Raw genomic sequence first — 20,350 nt, 5'->3', positions numbered from 1 at the left:
AAAAAATAATAAAAACTTTATTTAAAAAATAATAATAAAAGACCATAAAAATAATAAAGAAATTTAATTTAATTTATTATATCATAATTTTGATTTTATTAATATAATATAATTTCATCTTAATTCTAAATCAAATTTCTTAACCTATAATTTATTTATTTTGAAAATTTTTTAATTTACACTGAAAAAATGTAATTCGCAATTTAAAATTAACAGGTATCTACCCTGGGTTGTGATCGATCGTCAAGGTACCAAGGTAAAACTTAAGAAAACATAAAAATAAGAGGAACGAAGATACAAAAGCGGATTTCGAAAGGTCCGTTTCGTTCCGTTAAGTTCCGCTAGTGTCTTTGAAACGAAATCGAAGGGGGCCCGCTGCTATCCCTGCCGAGCTATAAAAGCCCGCCTCCCTCACTCGTCGGCTCCTCAAACCCTCATTTGAGGTTTTCAGCCCAAACCATCAAATAATAAATCCATCGATCCATCATCCATCCATCCTGATTCGGCTTCGGCTTCGACTCCCTTTCGCACCCTTTTCCCAGCCGGCCATTCATTCACATTTTCACCCGTTTCTACGCACTGTCTGGCCGCCTTTTAATTTCCATTTAATTAAAAATCCGCTGCAAACTCTCAGTTCCAGGCATATCTGTACGTTGGCATCTCAAGCGCCGAAAATTGTACAGTTTGAAGAGGGCAGGGAAGCCCTTCCCTAAATAGAAATTTATTCTCTGGTAGAGAAGAGAAGTATAGTTTTTGGTGTGCATTTTTTTCTTCTTTTAATTCTTATTTAGAAGAGGGTAAAAGGTGGCAGTATGGAGAAGAAGAAGGTGGTGGTGCCAATCGTCTGCCATGGACATTCAAGGCCTATTGTGGATTTGTTTTACAGCCCCGTCACCCCCGACGGCCTCTTCCTTATCAGCGCTAGCAAAGGTTAGTTCTCTTTTCTTTAAATTCGAGCTTGTTTTAGGGTTTTGTTACGTTTTTTGAATATAGAATTTGTAATTGATTGTAATGTAATGTGTTGGGCATTTGAGGATTTTTGTAAATTTGTCTGAAATAGGTTATGGGTCATTGCGATAATTTGTAATTTCCTTCACCTCGCAGAGCGGCTCAGTATTGTTCTCCGTTAGACTTGAACTCCTGCCATGCCTCCCCAAGAATGATGGAACGTATGAGTAAAATGACCTGATTTCAAACCGTGAAAAGCCAAATGTACCTTATGTAAGAGGAATATGTTAATCACCATAGGGAACCATGGTAAATAGAGATAGCCCTGTAGGCATACCTGATCATAAACGACTATACCCTGAACCAATGTGACGTGTCAGGGAGGAAACGGTTGGGCAAACCTAAAGAGTGGAGTCTTCTGTTTGACTATAAGACCCCAACAGAAGAATATATATTTTTTAGTTTTACCATTATTCAATTATTTAAATTACGAAAAAAGACATCAGCTCTAGTATTAAAATTAATGTAGAAATCCATATTCCCGATTTTCAATTTTATTTTAAATAATTAATGGTTTACAATCCAAATTCAGAGTTTAAATGCGATGGATTTTGATAGTACAGGTGAATATCCATCAAATGCCTCTAATATCTTGGCCCAGCTTTCTTGATGGTTTGTCTTGCGGCAACACAGCCTCAATAAATTTATTGCTAGACAATTTGGAGTGTGTTTGGATAGTGGTTTTTTTTTTGGAGCCTGACTCTATAAATCCTCTGGAATTCTCCAAAGATCTTGTCCAATGATTGTCTAACTTCTTCAGCAGCAGCAAACTCACCCTCAGAGATGAGATAGATGAGATAATTTCATTAAGTTTATAAGCAGTGAGGAAATACAGAGAACTCATCATCATTTGCTTTAAAATGCTGAGAATACTTTAGGAGTTGAGTGTACTCCTGAATTTGTAGCAAACTTGGCTAGTTTATCTGAGTCAGATGTGTGTGACAAAATCTGTCCGAAGTTTCACCAAAATAGCTGAGTTGGCTTTCCAAGTTGGCAAATTGAGCTATATTCACTACCTAGTTATTCATGAGTCATTTTTTTTATTAGGATTGGGTCATTATATTGTTTGTCATCCATCTCAATGCTTTTAGGGTGGAAAAACTAGAGAAATCAACCTATAGGAATAGTTTTAGCGACGGGACCCAATTTGGAGAATTGGGGTCAAAAACCTTTTAAGACCAATTTGAGGCCTTAAATGTTGTGATTGATAATTTGAGAGGATGCCTTGTAAGCCCTTGTTGCTCATGGAAAAAGGGGCTAGCCATGTGGGGATGATGAACAAGTTTCTTATAAGGGTTGAATTGTAACTCATATGTTGATGGTTGAATGGGCCAAATTTGTTATGTTATAACAAGGCCACTAGGAGAAAAAGGGGTTCAATTCTATTTGTTTGCATTTTTGTTACATAATAGAGTAATGTAAATTGTAATGTGGATAGAAAGAGCGAGCATATCAACGGGGGTTTGTGTTTTGTAGCAACCCATGGGCCACAGGTCTTTGGAAAATCTAGAGGGTGTCTTTTCCTTTGTATCTATATCGTTTCCATTCTAGACAAAAGAGAGCGTAGTAGCCTCACCTTCCAGTTGGGTTTTCTCTCTAAAGGGTTTCCTAGATCATATCTTGGTGTTCATGGTGGTTGGTGTGTTCTCTATTTTCTGCATTTTATCTATTGCATATGTAGAAAATCAACAAGGCCACTAGGAGAAAAAGTGGTTCAATTCTATTTTTTTGCATTTTTGTTACATAATAGAGTAATGTAAATTATAATGTGGATAGAAAGAACGAGCATATCAAAGGGGGTTTGTGTTTTGTAGCAACCCATGGGCCACAGGTCTTCTCCTTTGTATCTATATCATTTCTATTCTAGACAAAAGAGAGCGTAGTAGCCTCACCTTCCAGTTGGGTTTTCTCTCTAAAGGGTTTCCTAGATCATATCTTGGTGTTCATGGTGGTTGGTGTGTTCTCTATTTTTTGCATTTTATCTATTGCATGCATATGTAGAAAATCAATAATCAATAAATCAACAAATATACAGACTTAATTCCTTAGTATAGATTTCAAATTATTAGGTTTTTTGCGACGAATTGTCCAATGGGATATCATGATAGTTTATAGATCATATTGGTATCACAACAAGTTTCTTTGGGTATTTTGTGGAAAGTTGTAGGGGATTACATTGCTTTAAGCAGAAATTCATAAAATCCCTGCAATGGTTGACGAATGAGTTCATGATAACCCTCGAGATCTGGTAGAGAAGAGGTTTGTGTGGATGGAAGTGCAAGTTGTAGATATAACTTTAATGTGGGCCTCCTCATGGCAACAACAATTAATAATCTTAGGGCCTCCTCATGGCAACAACAATTAATAATCTTAGGTTGTTTAGAGAAGATGGAGGTTCCAATGCAGAGGTCAAATAGGAGGGGAAATTGGGGGATTAGGAAGAAGTAAGAACTAAAGGAATTTAGGAAACCTGAAAAAGAGCAATCGAATTTGAGTGTTGTGACCCATTCATAGTCTCTCCTCAAGATGGAAGCAAAGGTGGGTATCAAGTCGTATGAAGATGAGATTGAGGCTTTGATATTAAATCACTGGTTGCAGTAGTTAGAGATTTATTTTAGTGTTCACCATATAGAGGAGGAATATAAAATTTCATTTGTTCATTTGAAATTAAAGGGCCATGCGCTGACTTGGTGGGAAGGCCCCATGGAAATCTCGAGGCTAGAGGGAGATCTTCTTGTAACTAAGTTGGAAGATTTTAAACTTTTTATTAAGTCTCAAATCTACCACATCGGGGCGCTTATAGCAATGGATGAAGGTTGTGTTCTGGCACAATACCTGGAAAATATAGGTTATAAGAAAGGGTAGTCGAGTGTTTAAAAGCAAAAGCAACACCATAAAACTTCCAAAGAGGGGAAGAAAAGATCGAAAGTGGGGTGGGGGAGGATAAGCCACAAACACAGTACACCAGTGCAAAGATTGTAACAACCACTCAATTGCTGTAACATTAATGGTCACATGAAGTAGAAGTGTTGGAAATTACATCTAGAACTTAACTCAAAGAATCATAAAGAGTACACGAAGAAGAAACATCTCATAGGCACATATTTGAGCAATGAGGTGGAAAGTAGCTTGGATGTGGATGAGAAGATTGTATGCACATCAATGCAGAATGGGGTGAATATGAGTAACTTTTAGTGATAGGAAGAGAAGGAGATTGTCAAACTTTTCCATATAAAGATACAAGTCAAGGAGATCAAAAATGATGCTTTGTTTGATTCAAAATCATAGGCTAATCTCATTGTAGTTGAGTTGGTCAACAAATTGGTATTGGAGGTTCGAGATCATCCTAGCCCATATCCATTGGATGCGTAAATAAGGATGCAAAAATCAAAGTAACAAAACATTGTCAAATAAAATTTGATTTCAGTGCTGATTTTATTGTTGAAGTATATTTGGATGTAGTTCCATTTGATGTATGTGGGGTTGTGTTTAGGAGTTCCTATATGTACATGCGAGATGCAACTTTCATCAATACTGTCTCATCAAAGATGGAAAATCATTCATCATTAATGTGCACAAGGGCAAGGTTAAATTTTACTAGCAAGTGCCAACCAAGGCAAGAAATTGATAAATTCTAGTAAGAAGTATGTTTTATTGTTTTTAAGAGAAATTCAGTGTGTAGAAGAGACAATGAGAGCGAATGTATCCTTGGGGGGGGGTGCACTAAGGAATAAAGATATTAATTAGAAGAGTTGCTACATGCATACATGGGAGTGTTCTAGTAGCCTAAAGGGCTAGCACCCCGGAGGGAGTGGAGCACGAGATCTAATTGTTGGCGGACTGTCCATTACCAAACATTGAGTTGTACAAGCAATCTGTTCTAGAAGCAAACTAGGTGAAGATGTAGTTGTAGCAATTCTTGGAGTAGGGTGCACTAAGGAATAGAGATAGTAATTAGAAGAGTTGCTACATGCATACATGGGAGTGTTCCAGGAGCCTAAAAGGCTAGCACCCCGGAGGGAAGAGGAGCATGAGATCTAATTGTTGGTGGACTGTCCATCACCAAACATTGAGTTGTATAAGCAATTTGTTCTAGAAGCAAACTAGGTGAAGATGTAGTTGTAGCAATTCTTGGAGTAGGGTGTTATTTAACCAATTACCTCACCATGTGGGCCATCCATTTTAATTGCACCAAAGAACGATGGGGCTTCGCATATGTGCATCGATTACAAAAGTTAAAATTATGTTAAAAAATAGGTACCCCTTGCCTAGGATTGATCACCTGTTAGACCAGTTGCAAGTTGCAACAAGCAAAATACTTCACCAAACTGGATTTAAAATTAAGGTATCACTAGATGCGAGCCAAAGAAGAAGATTCAAAACGAGACAACGTTTGTATGAGTGCATAGTCATGCCATTTGGTCTATGCAAAGCATCAACTACTTTTATGAGATTAATGAATGATATATTGCACCCATACCTAGATTCATTTGTTATTTTTTTAGATGATATATTGGTATATAGTGCTACGTGGGAGGAGCGCATCTCACATTTGATGCAGGTGTTAGAGACTTTGAAGAAGCACCAACTATTGGTAGTCTTTGGTGTATTTAGCTTATAAACCTTACCAAGATGGAGGTTATCATGAAGTGGTTGATGCCTACCAATGTTTTTGAGATGAGGAGTTTTGTTGGGGGTATTAGTTTCACTACTCCATGTCATAATAGCGAGTGGCAAGAGTTTTCAGTGGGCACCTTTGAGGAGTTGAATAAGAAAATCAGTCAAGCACTGGTTCTTGCATTACCAAACTTGCAATAGCTGTTCGAAATGGAGATGGAAGTGAGTGGCTATGTTATGGGAGCGATTTTGATGCAGGGAGGAAGGCTTGTATGTTACCATTATGAAGTGTTACATGGGATTGTTCTCATTTAACCTACTTACATTTAGGAATTCTATGCCTTGGTACAAGCAATTATCCACATAGATCACTAGGCCCTAAAGTACTTGCAGGTTGATAGTAAGTTACAATAGACTAGGCATTACAAGTGGACAGAGTTTTCATAACAACTCCATTTAATGACCAAGTACAAGAAGGCTAGTACAAACAGGTTGGTTGACTTGCTTTCAAGGCCACCCACATAAAAAAATACAGCTCTGGGACCTCTGATGCATATGGGGCCATTTACCCATGATGCATACAAAGAGGTATATATAGAAGGGCGGGGACCTTAACGAGGTGTTTCAACAATTATAAAACTAAAGTCATGCAGGCAATGGAGATAACACAATTGCCTATCATCTCTAGAATAGGTTACTTTACAAGTTGGACAAGTTATGTGTTCTTGAAGGTGATCAACTACAACTAGTTAGTGAGGCTCACACCTCCAAGCTTTTAGGGAATTTTGGTGTAGGAAAAATAGTGACCAACTTATAGAGGTATGTGTATAGGCCAAAATGCAGTAAGATGTAGCTAGGCTCGTAAGAGGACATATGCTTTGTTGTACTAGTAAGCTTAGTAATAGGAGATAGGGTATATACCATCCTATGGAGTTTGTGGGAGCTTTACTAACAACCAAGGGACATGACTACTTGTTCGTGGTATTTGACAAGTTCAACAAGATGTGTGTTTTCATGTAAAAAGACATCGATGGGCAAGAAGTAGCAAACTTGTTCTTTGGACAGGTCTGGGTGCACTTTGGGATACGAAGGAGCATCATTTCATACAAGTACATTGTATTTCTCAGTGCATTTTCCTTTACATTGTGGGAGAAGATGGACACAAATTTGAAGAGTTCTACAAAATTACATCCATAGACAGATGGAAAAATAATAGTAGTCAACAAGACTTTGGTGTTGCTTTTGAGGGGTTATAATTAGAAGTATCTGAAGACTTGGGATAAAACTCTGGTATACATACAACACTCTTATAATAAAGTAGTCCACACATCTATTGGAAAGTCCCCATTCAAAACTTGTTTTGGATATTTGCCACCTTCACTTTTGGATATTGCATATGGAAAGTAAGGAGTGAGGGATTATCTCATAGGGGGATGCGTTAAGGGTAGAGAAATTTTTTGAGAAGATCATGCATATCCATTTGGAAGTACAAGGGACACTAAAGAAGTCACAGGAAAAGTACAAGGCTAGGCATGATAAGTGCAGAGCAACAAAGTTATTTGGAGTGGAAGACAATATATATTATAATTATAGTTGAACAAGGAGAGACTACAGGGTCTTGGTAAGAAAACCAAGTCTTTGCATTATCGTCCTTTCATGATACTGGAAAAGGTGCATGATAATGCCAATTGACTTAGTCTACCCCAATACATGCACATTTATTAAGTGGTGAATGTGGAAAATCTAAAAGTCTTATGAACCATTCATGTTGAATTAGGAAGAGCTGTTCCTACCTTCCATAGAGGACTTATCTCCAAATGCTCGAGCAAAGTTGACAAAGGATACAATATTGCAAAAGAGGTCTAGAACTACAAGACAGGAGTAGCATGGACTTTTGGCAAATTGGGTTGAAAGGATAGCTTCCAAGTAAGGCTAAATGGTACTCCAGGGAGAAGGTAGAGTAATAATTTTCTCACGTCATTTAGTAAAAGCTTTTGGGGACCAAAAGCCTACCAAAATGGGAGGTATGTTCCAAATTGGATCATTGTATTGTATGTCATCCATCTCGATGCTTTCAGGGTGGAAAATAAGTGAAATTAGATTACAACAGTAGTTTTAGCAGTGAAACTCGTTTTGGAGAATTCAGATTGAAGACCTTCCAGGGCCACTTTGAGTTCTTAAATGACATTTTTTGGGGGTAAAACTTTGTCGCTTAAGCATTGTACTTGTTGACACTATTCTAGACATAAGGACCTTTCCAATGGTCCAAGAACGATGTCAATTGTAGTTTGGATGCAAAAGTTATGCTTCAAGGATCTTTACATATTATGATTGACCACCATAATATGAGAGGATGCCAAATCAACCCTTGTTACTCATGGAAAGGGGGCTAGCCATGTGGGAATGATGAAGACGACTCTAGAAGGGTTGAATTGTAACTCATGTTGAGGGTTGAATGGGTCAAATTTAACCCTTAGTTGGTTATTGGGATGTGTTATGACTAGGCCAATAGGAGGAAAATTGGTTCCATTCTATTTTTTTCCTTTTTGTTGCATATTAGAGCAGAGTAGAGAGGGAAGGTGTTAAATAGAGGGGGTTTGTGTCTTGTAGCAACCCATGGGCCATAGGTCTCAGGAAACTCCATAAAGAGTGCTTGCTCTTTTGTATTTGCATCATTTCCATTTTAGACAAGGTAGAGTAGAGCAACATCACGTTCTAGTTGGGTTTTCTCTCAAAAGGGTTTCTTAGACCATATGTTGGTGTTCATAGTGTTTAGTGTGTTTTTGCATTTCACTGTTCTCTATTTTGCACATTTTATTTGTTGCATGCGTATGTAAAAACAATAATTAATAAATCTTGAAATCTAAGGAAAATTAACGCTCATGATATAGATTTTAGATTTCATCCTATTTTTAGATTTGTTGTAATGATAGTGGAATATCCATGGTAGTTTATAGATTGGTTTTTCTGCCCTGAAGAGATAATTTTACTTGACAATATGTGGCTACCATATTTAAATTTACTTTTTAATTAGTTGTATGTGCTATATGATTGAACTAATGAGAATAACATTGAACTTGTGAGTTTCAAACTTCATCTTTTGATAACCTTCACCAACCTTAAACTAGCCAGATATTTTCTACTTTGAAGTATTGTGTTATTATGTAGTACACTAACATTATCATACAATTTGGAAGTTCCATTGAAAAATTACATATAAACGAGTTAGTAACTATGATTTGATGTAGTTCTTGTGTTGTGGCCTCGATTGCACAAAGATTTTGTAATGTGGGAACATTCAAAATGCATCATCTATTTGGAATAGACAGAGGCTTTGCTTAAATTTGTGTTAGTAAATGCATACAATAGTTGCAAAAAACAAGTGCAATAGCAATGAAATAGGATAAGATGCAATAATTTTATTGAAGTCCAACAAATGACCACAAAGGTAGATCAATGGGATTGTTGAGTACAACAATGTAAATACATAGTGAGAATGTGGAAAGTGGCTCTTAAATAAAGCAAGATGCCGAAAATTCTTAAATAAAACGAATATGTAGAGAGTGAAATAACGTGAAGTGTTGCTTTAAACTAATAATGTCATATCCCAATACACATCGTTTACATGGGTACGTTGATTGAGTGATTGCTCTTATTCCTATAATTAATAAATTAAATGTTTGAGGAAATAAGGAAATTTGATCCATGAAGAAATAAGGAAATTTGATCCATGAGGAAATAAGCTTAATGTTTGAGGAAATAAGGAAAGACCATTGAAATTCGATCCATGAAGCTTCAAGATTAGCTTATTTCCTTTATTTCTCCTTAATGGATCGAATTTCAACGGAACTGATCCCTCACAACACTTGATAGACGTAGGTTTATGATGCATTTATAGGTATGTTGTAGTTAAAATATGCTTTAGCTTAGTAAAGAGACTTATTAGCTTATTAGCTCAAACATTTAATTTCAACATCTTATTAGCTTATTAGCTCAAACATTAGCTTCAAGATGATCTTATTTCCCGTTGCCATTTCAACATCTCATTGAAATCTTGAAGCTTTGTAGCCTCTCCCATTGGGCATGCTCATGCTATTTGGGGATCTTAAGACAAGCCCAGCTTAAAGGAGGAGAATCTTGAATAACTGCCTTAAGATCCCTTGAAAAAGTGTAGTGTAGAAGGTCTTCTCTAGCTCGTGCCTTAGCTAGAAAGGCCGAGTTGTCTTTCCTTTGACCATGGAGATGGTGAGCTTAACTTCCAGTTGCAGGAATAAGTTCACAAATCCATGCGTAGTGTTGGAGGACCAGTTACATGCACCTTCTTCAGTTTGACTACGGGAATAAGTGGTAGTTATAAATTTAGATAAAACAAATTGGAAATTAGTTTCTAATTAAGGCAATGACGAGTTAGAGTGTCAGTTCAACTTAGTTAACAAGTCAAATTCAACTCTTGTTTTGAGTTTATACTTGCCAAATTTAGCATGGATCGAGCCTATAAAGGAAGGTCGAAGGAACAACTTGTATCATTATTTGTCTTGCACGAGTTTGTGTGTGATAGTTCCTTGTTGTGGCAATGTATTTTGGAGGATCCAATACGCAGTTTGTAGAGAGCTTCCTTGTTGCAGATTTGTGCTAGGAAATAGGAGTTGAGCCCTAAGTAATAGGGAGTCCCCTACTTTAGGATCTAAGCAGCCTGTGTGGAAGGAAATCGAGCTTATCTCAATGCAAGGAAGCGGGTGAGCAAAGGTCGAGCGTTTGCCTTGTAAAGAAACCAAATTGCTCAATCTCTATCAATAAAGAATATTGGAACAAAGAGAGGGTTTTCCCAATTTGGTTTCCCTAGAAAAATAATTGTGTCTCTTTTGTGATTGTGATCTTTATCTCTGTGTTTTTTTATTCTGCTGCTTATGTAGAGTAGAGAAATTTTGTGTCTTGGTGAAACGAAGTTCGTTTGAAATTGTTCATAACAATTGCAGAATTTCCTGGAAAATATACCTGTTATCAGAGAAGAGATCCGCATAAAGATCAACACATAGAGATTAGTTTGTGTGTTTTTTTAAGAAGGAAATTTGGTTAAAGGAAGATATCATTGTTATGCTGTCAAGGACGCGGCCTAGGAGAGGCTTGTAATGCCTCAAATCTGAGACAAGTATAAGGTCGAGAATCTCTGCCGTAGGAAGAGGGTTGAGGGTCTTGGTTTGCTGGTATAGGAAGGACCGAAAGGCCTATTTAGGTGCGAAAAGGAGGCTGAAGTAGCCTCAGGTGATAGCGAGCATGAGAGGGGTCTCTTAAGGTGTAATAAAGGGTTGGTTCAAGTGAGGAGATATAGGCCGCAAACCTGAAAGTGATGAATGGAAGTCTGGAAGGTGTCTAGATAGGTGGTTGAGTCAAGAAGGTTTATAGTAGCTGATGTTTTGTGTGCCCTAGATCTGTCTTTCTTAGTGGTGTTAAGGAGTTGTGAGTGGGATGATTAGAAATCCCTAAGTAAGGTGATAAAGGAGCATACTTGTCACTATGTGAGGGTAGCTTGATTTAGCCCAAGTCAGATTTTCTCTACTCATCAGAATTTTGAAGGTGCAGATCAAAGTTTGAAGAGTAGATCCTTGAATAACAATATGGCATTCCTAGGACTAAGGTTAGATCATAGTGTAGGGGGAGCCTCAAATTTCTGTGCATGGAAGGAGCGAATCACAGGAGTGTTAGAAGATAATGGGGTGGGAGAGTTTATCAAGTAGGGGATAGTGGCACCTCAAGATCCTTAACAATTGGCCCAACATACTAAGAATGACACCAAGGCGACGAGGATTATTCTAGAGTGGTGTTAAGGAGCTGTGAGTGGGATGATTAGAAATCCCTAAGGAAGGTGATAAAGGAGCACACTTGTCATTATGGGAGGGTGGCTTGATTTAGCCCTAAGTCAGGCTTTCCCTACTCATCAGAATTTTGAAGGTGCAGATCAAATTTTAAAGAGTAGAGCAGAACAATTCCTTGGATAACAATATGGCATTCCTAGGACTAAGGTTAGATCATAGTGTAGAGGGAGCCTCAAATTTCTATGCATGGAAGGAGCGAATCACAGTAGTGTTAGAAGATAATGGGGTGTGAGAGTTTTTCAAGTAGGGGATAGTGGCACCTCAAGATCCTTAACAATTGGCCCAACATACTAAGAATGACACCAAGGCGACGAGGATCATTCTAGAGTGGGGTAAGAGACCATATTATTCCTCATCTCCATGCGAAGAAGACACCATATGAGATGTTCAAGGCCATCTTAGATCTGTATCAGAGTCCCAGTAATGTCAGGAAGCTAGCTCTCAAAGAGAAGCTGAGAAGTATCTGGATGAGCAAAAACGAGCCTATTGTCACATATCTTTCAAAATTCACTCAGATTTGGGATGAGCTAGGTGGTGTGGGCCAGAGAGTAGTAGAAAAAGAGCTTGTGAGTCATGCGCTTCTGGGGCTCCATAAGTCTTGTTATGGCTTCTAGGATGCAGTGAGTGATAGAGAAAAATTTCCGAGTTGGGAAAGGTTATGGAGTGATTGCGTTCAAGAGGAAATCTAGAGAGGGACCATAGATGGTAGATCAACAAAGGCAAAGGACGAGGAGAACTTTCTCCTGGCAGGCAAAGGTAGGAAAGCCAATGGAAAGAAGGGCCAAGGAGAGGCCGAGTCCAGTCAGAAGGGCGAGAAGAAGAAGAAGGATCTAAGCAAGATCAAGTGCTTCCATTGCCATAAGTTTGGACATTATGGCAATAAGTGTCCTAATTGAAAGGAGTCCAAGAAGGGTCATGTAACTGCACCAGCGAAGGTCATTTTCTACCCAGTTCAAGAAATATTTCTCATTGATTGCTTGCATGCAAAGCTCAACAGATTGTAGTGTATGGTATATTGATTCAGGAGCATCCTTCCACATCACCGAGAACAAGAAGTATTTCAACCACCTGAAGGAGAAGGACATGCAATTTCAGATTGAGCTAGGAGATGATGGTATGTATGAGATTAGAGGAGTTGGTATTGTGAGTTGTCAGAGGAAGTTAGGGAATCCTCTTCATCTCAGAGATGCCCTTTATGTTCCAAGCCTTAAGCAAAATCTTGTTTCCGTAGCTACCCTTGAGGACAAGGGTTACGATGTCATCTTTAACAGAGGTAAGGCTTGCATCCAACACTTAGCTTCTGGATGTAAGAAGAAGATAGGTGTAAGAAAGAAGAATTTGTACTTACTACAGGTTGACACAGGGGCAACCTTGAGTAGCAAGGGTGGAAGCTCTTCGACTAGAAAAGTGATGGTTGAGCGAGAGCAAGATAGAGCTCTCAAGATGGAGTCTCAGCCAGTGTCTCAATTTGAGTCTCAGCTAGTTGGTAGTTAGGCCGACCAACATGATGATGAGGAGCTTAGCCCAAGGGAGATCAAGATAGAGTTAGATCTTTTAGTACCACCATCAGCTAGAGTAAGCAACCATAGGGGTACATAGGTTACATGGCACTTATGATTGAGGTGATAGACTCGCAAAGCATGTTTGGAAAGAACAAGTCTTCAGATCAAATTTCGCAAAAGAAAGTACGAAAATTTTAGTTCAGAGGGAGCCACTGCAACATTGGAAAACGTGGTGGCGTTGGAGACATATCTAGGTGCACAAAGTTCTTCTAGAAGAAACTTCTTCGCCAAGAGGGAGTGTTGAAAAGTGTAGCGAAGAAGGTCTTCTCTGGCTCGTGCCTTAGCGAGAAAGACCGAGTTGTCTTTCCTTTGACCATGGAGTGAATCATAGAGATAGTGAACTTAGCTTTTAGTTGTGAGAATAAGTTCACAAATCCATGCGTAGTGTTGGAGGACCAGTTACATGCACCTTCTTTAGTTTGACTACAGGAATAAGTGGTAGTTATAAATTTAGATAAAACGAACTGGAGCTTCAGTTTCTAATTGAGGCAAGGACAAGTTAGAGGGTTAGTTCGACTTAGTTAGCAAGTCAAACTAAACTTCTGTTCTAAGTTTATACTTGCCAAATTTAGCATGGATTGAGCCTATAAAGGAAGGATGAAGGCACAACTTGTATCGTTATTTGTATTGCACGAGTTTGTGTGTGAGAGAGTTCCTTGTTGTGGCAACGTATTTTGGAGGAGCTAGTTCACAGTTTGTAGAGAGCTTCTTTGTTCCACATTTGCACTAGGAAATAGGCAACTTGTGTGGAAGGAAATCAGGGTTATCTCAACGCAAGGAATTAGGTGAGCAGAGGTCGAGGATTTGTAGGGTGTGTCTAACTAGTATAGTGAGGACAATTGCATTCTCTAGGTCACTGTTTGCCTTGTAAAGAAACTAGATTTCTCAGTCTCTATCAATAAAGAGTACTACAACAAAGAGAAGGTTTTCCCAGTTGTTTCCCTAGAAAAATGATTCTGTCTCTTGTGTGACTGTGTTCTTTATCTCTGAGTTTTTTATTATTCTGCTGCTTATGTAGAGTAGAGAAATTCTATGTCTTGGTGAAACAAAGTTAGTTTCAGATTGTTCATCATAGCAGTTATAGAATTTTGTGGAAAATTTACAATTTCCTTTGTGAGTTGTTACTAAGCTAGTTGTTATCGCTAGACTTGAAAATTTAGCTTTATTCAATGAAGTTAGGTTTGAATACTAAAATTCTAGCCCAATTTTTGAAATCTGGCGCTACTTTAGGATTATTTGCTAGCTTGAAGCCTTTTAGCCAATGGGTATTGAGTTTGTGGTAGCATGGGTGTTTGTCCATTTTAGTTTTTAACACAATATATGTGCCTTCCCTCTCTTGATTGCATCTCCTTCGCTTGGTAACTTTCTCCACACTGTATCATGTCTACACCAAGTTTTAGTTGCAGAAGTCTGACAAATGACACCCTCAATATGCTTTGAAACTACAAGTCTCTCAAAGAAATAATGTCAAGGGGAGTTTTTTTGCTTACACTCTTTTGGGATCATTAGAGCTGGTGAGAATCATCAGAGTTTGGTTGTTATTGGTCTCAAGTTCAAAACCCTACGCATTAGTCTAGTGTTCAAATCTCTTTCCATTAATTGTCAGAAACTTGAAACCTCGCACATTGACACTAATTTTGTAGTTTTTAGCTTGAAGCCAATTCTTTATTATTGCAAACCTTTTATTGTTGTGTGACACTTTGTTCAGGTAGTCTCTATTGATATGTGTACTATTCAATGTCAAGGACAACCACTGCTTATCTTGAAGGCCTCAACACATAGAATCTTGTAGACCACTTGGCCACGCTGGATATTCCAATTAGGTTTTGGTCTTTATAGTGGAGTCGATAATGCTTGTGTACGTCGTGCCATTGTAAAAGTTATAACTTCTAGAATAGGTTCAGTTGAATCTCCAATTCCATGACTTATAAATTCCCATCTCTAGAAAGAGATAACCTGCTTGTAATTGGGCAATATTTCCATTATGTGACACCTTTACAGACCGTGAAGAAGAGAACTTAGAGATAGAAGTGGGCATAGTACACAATTGTAAACGGGTGCATTTTTGATGGAGTTCACAAGTTTCATTTACTTTGGTTGTTGAGAACATGGTTTGAATTGATAAAGTATTTGAGTTATTGAATACTTTGATATTCTTTAATGTTGATTATACATTGAAAATCGACAAAGCCACTCATTGATATTCTAACCTATTTATAGAATTTATAGTACAAGGATGAGTTTCTCCAGCTTGAATCACAACTTCAACTAGATGAATTTAACAAGAGTCATCAGTTTGAACTAGTCCTTGTTCAAAACAATTCTCTTTTTGACTTTGAGAGAGACTCTTATCAATGGCCAACACAAGATGCCACCTTGGAAGCAAATTGAAATGAAGATGTAGAAGTTCTGCTTGCTCTTCTCAAGCCGATTATCAGACTTCGGGAAATAGTCATCAATAACAAGCACATAATTGGTCTTGGATATTAAAAGGAAGTGACCTTTTACATTCCATTCTATTCCATACAAATCCACTTCTAGAGTGTTGGGTACCTTCAAAAAACTCATCTTTTCTTACTCCACTTCCTCATCAAATTCCTAAATGCCATCATTGTCATTGAGTTGGCCACATGGAGGATCCATGTTTTGATCTTCATTCATGTAAGAATTATGGAGATTATAATCATCATTTGGACATATTTTCTAGTCATAAAAACCTTTCAAGATCAAAGATTCACCATGGATGTATTACTTTGTGGCAGTGGTTATCAACAACCAATCATATCACATAATTCACTCTCGAGTATTGACACATCTTGTAATGGAGACATTTTCGACATTTAACCTTTTATTTGATAAGGGGGGATATCAATGATTGACAACTAGGCTTCAAGCTTCGAAGTCTTATCAATCAAGCAAAAACATGGGAGCCTAAGCCATGACTAGAACTAGATCCAACATCCGCTAGAGCCAACGACAAAAGATGTAGACAAAGATAGAGTCATGTTCCATGTTTGGTTTGGTTTGTGTTCTTCCTTTAACCACCACTCAGTAGAAGATTTGCATTGTTTGCTAGACAACGGCTTGTGGTTCTTTGAACCACCATCTCATCAAGTTATGGACATATCCGAACTATCGTCTTAGAGCACTTCCATTTTGCATAAGACATCTACTTCTTGCTAGATACGAAAATGTTTCAGGAACTGCTTGAAGCCAGGTTCTACAGTTGGTGGTCAACTTTAAACCACCATTTAGTTGAAGACTTTGGCCTCTATTACCCATTTGGTTTGTGGACTTCCTTAAACCACGAGATTCATAGAGCATATTTAGTCATTGATCACTATCCATGTTGAGATTCTTGCTCTCTTATTGGACTTACACCACTTTGGATTAAATGGTGGAACGTTGGAAACCTAATTCTTAGGAATTATGTAAATTTGTATTATTCACTTGAGAGGAAGACAAAAAGTCACAAGTGAACTTGAATAGCCATCAAGAGTCCAAGAGATCTCTGGGTAGATGAAACTAAGGGTCAAAAACTATGTATTTATGTGTATCATTTTAATGAGAAATGGATCACACACTTATCAATCTATCTTGTCCATTTTTATGTGTGTCCAACACCTATCTAGTTTTAGTATGTCTAATATATTTGAGAATTAGCCAATCCATGTGGACGCTAGGCAATAATTTATTTCAATAAAATCATAGTTTGAAAGTTATGGTTTTTGGAAGTGAGTACCACCTTTTTGCTTCTATTCTCTAGCTTTTTGGAGGGATACATGTTTGAATTGCATGACATGTGTCATGTGAATAAGACACACGCCAAACACGCTTCCAACATGTGTCCTCATGAATCCATGTTTGACATGTTGGATTTGTGACGTGTGAGGGTATTGGATGTGTTAGGTGCTCCAAAGTTACTTTTTATTATGTGAAGAAGACTTGAATGACGTGATTATAGAGGATATCTTGTTTTCAAAGGACAACTTTGTAAGGAAATCCAAGGGATGCTTCCCCACATTGGTGGGCAACATCTCTAGTAAACCCATTGATGTAGTTTAGTGCACCTCACTTAAGGGGATTTGAATAGGGAACTTGTTGGCATAGAATTGGCCAAATACCTAATGACATTGGTGAGAAGTGTGGATCTAACTCCGTGGGCCATCATCGAGGAGACCTTCAAATGAACAATTCTTTTTATTCATAATAGTAATAAGGTTTGCCTGTTGTTGTTGTTTCCATGCTTATGTTTTGTTTTATTTTCTTTTTTGCATTTATTACACTGAGAGGCGCTCTCCAGCCTAGTATGGGAGAGATGTTGTAATGTAATGTTTAATATTGACTAAGTCAAATTACATAAAAATAAAAGAAAAGAAAATAATTTAATAAAATATTTTAACTTGGTCAAAATAAATAAATAAATAATAAAAATACAAATAACCCTATAAAAATAAAGTAATAATTAAATAAAAATGGCTCATTGTATTGAGAACCCATGGTATTGACCCATAGTATTCATGTGGAATATAGCCTATTTAAACAGGGAAATTAAACCAACCTAGATCCATCTTAACTCCGAATCTACCAAGTGCCGAGAGGGATCAAATCTCTTTTCATTCTAAAAGAGGTTTGCATATCAAGAGATTTGATCTCTCTCGACACTTGGTAGATCTGGAGTTAAGATGGATCTAGGCTTGTATTTGTTTATCTTGTTCTTGAGTATTTTGTTTCAACTATCGAGGAACACCGCAAGTGATACTCATATAGTAGTAATGTTCCCATTATAGTGAAAAAAGCGGTTTGGGGGTATCCAACACCATTATATGATCCTTAAATTTTTTTTGCACAATGTTGATCATGCTGGTATATTTATATGATAACATCTTTTTGGGGGCTTGACAATAGTTGTTTGATACAACTCTTGAGCAACCTTTTAGGTGGTCCTTGGACTCAAAACCTAAGAACTATGCAAGACCTCAAGCAAGTGGTCCAAACCCTCATCAGGTCAGCCAACAATAGGCCCACATGACTATCGTCGCTGGACAAACCTCCCTTTATTTTGATGAATTGAGAAGCTTGAGTTAAGGGTAAACACTTTAATGATGAAGATTTCGAGGGGAGGCTTCCACATTGGCAACCCATTAACCCCTCTCTTGATCATTCCTCAAATATTGTAGCTCGTTCACTGAAGGTTGATTTGGATAAGTTTGATGGGTCAAATCTAACTAGTTGGGTTGATCAAGTGAAACGTACTTTTCCCTCCATGCTATAGAGGATGATCCATTGAAATTTAGACTCTATATTTGGATCAAGTATGTTGGGCGTGCTGACAATGCTATAAGGATTTTTTTGGGATACATGGCTTGGAAATAGTTTGTCAAAGCTCTTTTTGCTTGCTTTGTAAGGGACAATAATTGTATAGGGAAATGTATTGAATTTCATCAAACAAGCTTGGTGGAAAAGTATATTATTGCTCTTGAGCTCTTAATCGATGACTTTTTCAAGTAGTGTTTCATCAATTGGTCTCAAGGAGGAAATAAAATGCCACATTGAGATGAATTGCCTAACTACTAGCTTTCTGATTGTGTACAAGTCGTGTCATTTGCCTAGTCCAAATGCTAGTCCTTTGTTTGATGCCAATGCCAAAATATTGTGCCTCGTCCACAAATTGCTTTCTCAAGATCCATAAGTTGACATGTGTTGAAATGGTGGAAATTCAACTCAAGGGTGTGTTACAATTGTATGTTGAAGAAAGTGTAACTAGGTTCAGTCTTCATAATGACATGTAAATATGATTGATGTAATAAAAAGAACAAAATTAATATTGTAAACTTGCTTCATGGGTTTCATGAGAAAGTGATTTAGAATAATAGGATTTGTCATTTAGAGTCTAGAATTAATGTCACCTCTGAAGAGCTCTCTCGAGCCTATGTTTAATGTATACACGTCTATAGAAATGTCTAGAAGCCCTCCAAAGACAAGCACAATCCCTCTTCTTGATGTCGACCTCAGAATGTATACAAATGACAAGTCGGCTCACATATGGTGAAACACCCTTTCAAATGGTCATGTCGGCTCAAATGTAGGGGCAAACAACTATATATAGGAGCCTATACCCCTGTCATTTAAACAGTGAGAAATCTTCGGATATCTTTGTAATTTCGAATGGCATAAGCATAAGACAAGTTCATACTTATTCCGAGGTTTTGGTAATGGAGTATGGACATACAAAAGTTTGGATTCTCTGAGGTCTTTGATGATGAATCATAGAGAGAATCTCGTAGATCTCTCTAGTCTTGTACAACAGACCTCTTTGTGGTCTCGAATGGACAACGTGCAAGTCAAGTTCATATCTCTGTATTTGGTGAGCAATCACAGTCAATTCAGATGGGAACCACAGAGACGAAGTCTCGACATATTTGTGATGAGGAGGATCTTGGTGATCCCACAGTGACACACTCAGTCTCGACATATTTGTGATGAGGAGGATCTCAGTGATCCCATAGTAACTCACTCTGTCTCGACACACATTCTAGATGCAATCATAATCTCGACATAGATGGTCTCGGTTTAGATACAATCATGATCTTGATGGAGACATAGTTACAAGGTCACGATTTCAGTGAATCTAGGTGCAACTCTCATATATATATATATATATCCATATCTCAGTATAGAGATCTCATTGTTATGGTGAAGATCTCAGTGAAGGTACAACAATGGTGCAACAATAATGATCTTGGTGGTGTAGTAGTGAAGGCCTCAGTGTTGCAACAAGGATGACTTTAGTAGCAGTGATGATGATCTCAACAATGACGAAGAAGATGATTGGTGTCTTGGTCTTGGAGTGGCCAAATAGGTCAAGGGTCATGATCGTGGTATTTGTCAACTTGAATCTCTATAAGAAGAATTTGTGCGGGTTTTCCTCTCAAAGAGTGAGAGGTTTTGGCCTTGGAAGAAAGCCAACATCTTGTGTTCGTGTCTCTTTTGTTTTGATAACTATTTGATGAAGTAAGAAAACACACATTAATAATATCAAGAGAAGATTGTGCTAATAAGAAAAAGTAAAAAGTACCTCACAAATAGTTATCATCATCAGAAGAATCTTATTAATCTAATTGCCCTAGATTCTTGAACATTGTGATGGAAAATATTTCTCAATGCTTAAATGTAAGAACTATAAATGATTTATGTCCATTTTTGAGGACATTTTTGATGATGAAGGTAACATAGTGATTTTTGAGGACGTTCACATCGAGGGATGAAGTTCCTCTTTTGGAGTGGTAG

The 20,350-nt window shown here is 37.7% G+C and overlaps 1 protein-coding gene across 1 annotated transcript in view; it reads left to right on the top strand.

Annotated features, from left to right (window-relative positions):
- Window positions 1-400: 400 nt before the first annotated feature.
- The window catches only part of LOC149208745 (uncharacterized), a 129,075-nt gene continuing 109,125 nt past the window's right edge, over window positions 401-20,350 (top strand). The window contains exon 1 of the mRNA XM_089396163.1: window positions 401-930. Within this exon, the coding sequence (XP_089252289.1) occupies window positions 813-930 (118 nt within the window). The 5' untranslated portion in view covers window positions 401-812. The remainder of the gene's footprint in view (window positions 931-20,350) is intronic.

This window comes from Pinus tabuliformis, chromosome 1_2 (genome assembly GCF_031772625.1).
Source record: "Pinus tabuliformis cultivar Carrire ecotype Pingquan chromosome 1_2, CPIR1, whole genome shotgun sequence".
NCBI lineage: Eukaryota > Viridiplantae > Streptophyta > Pinopsida > Pinales > Pinaceae > Pinus > Pinus tabuliformis.
Note: the sequence above shows the minus strand (reverse complement) of the source record. Positions and strands in the feature narration are given on the sequence as shown.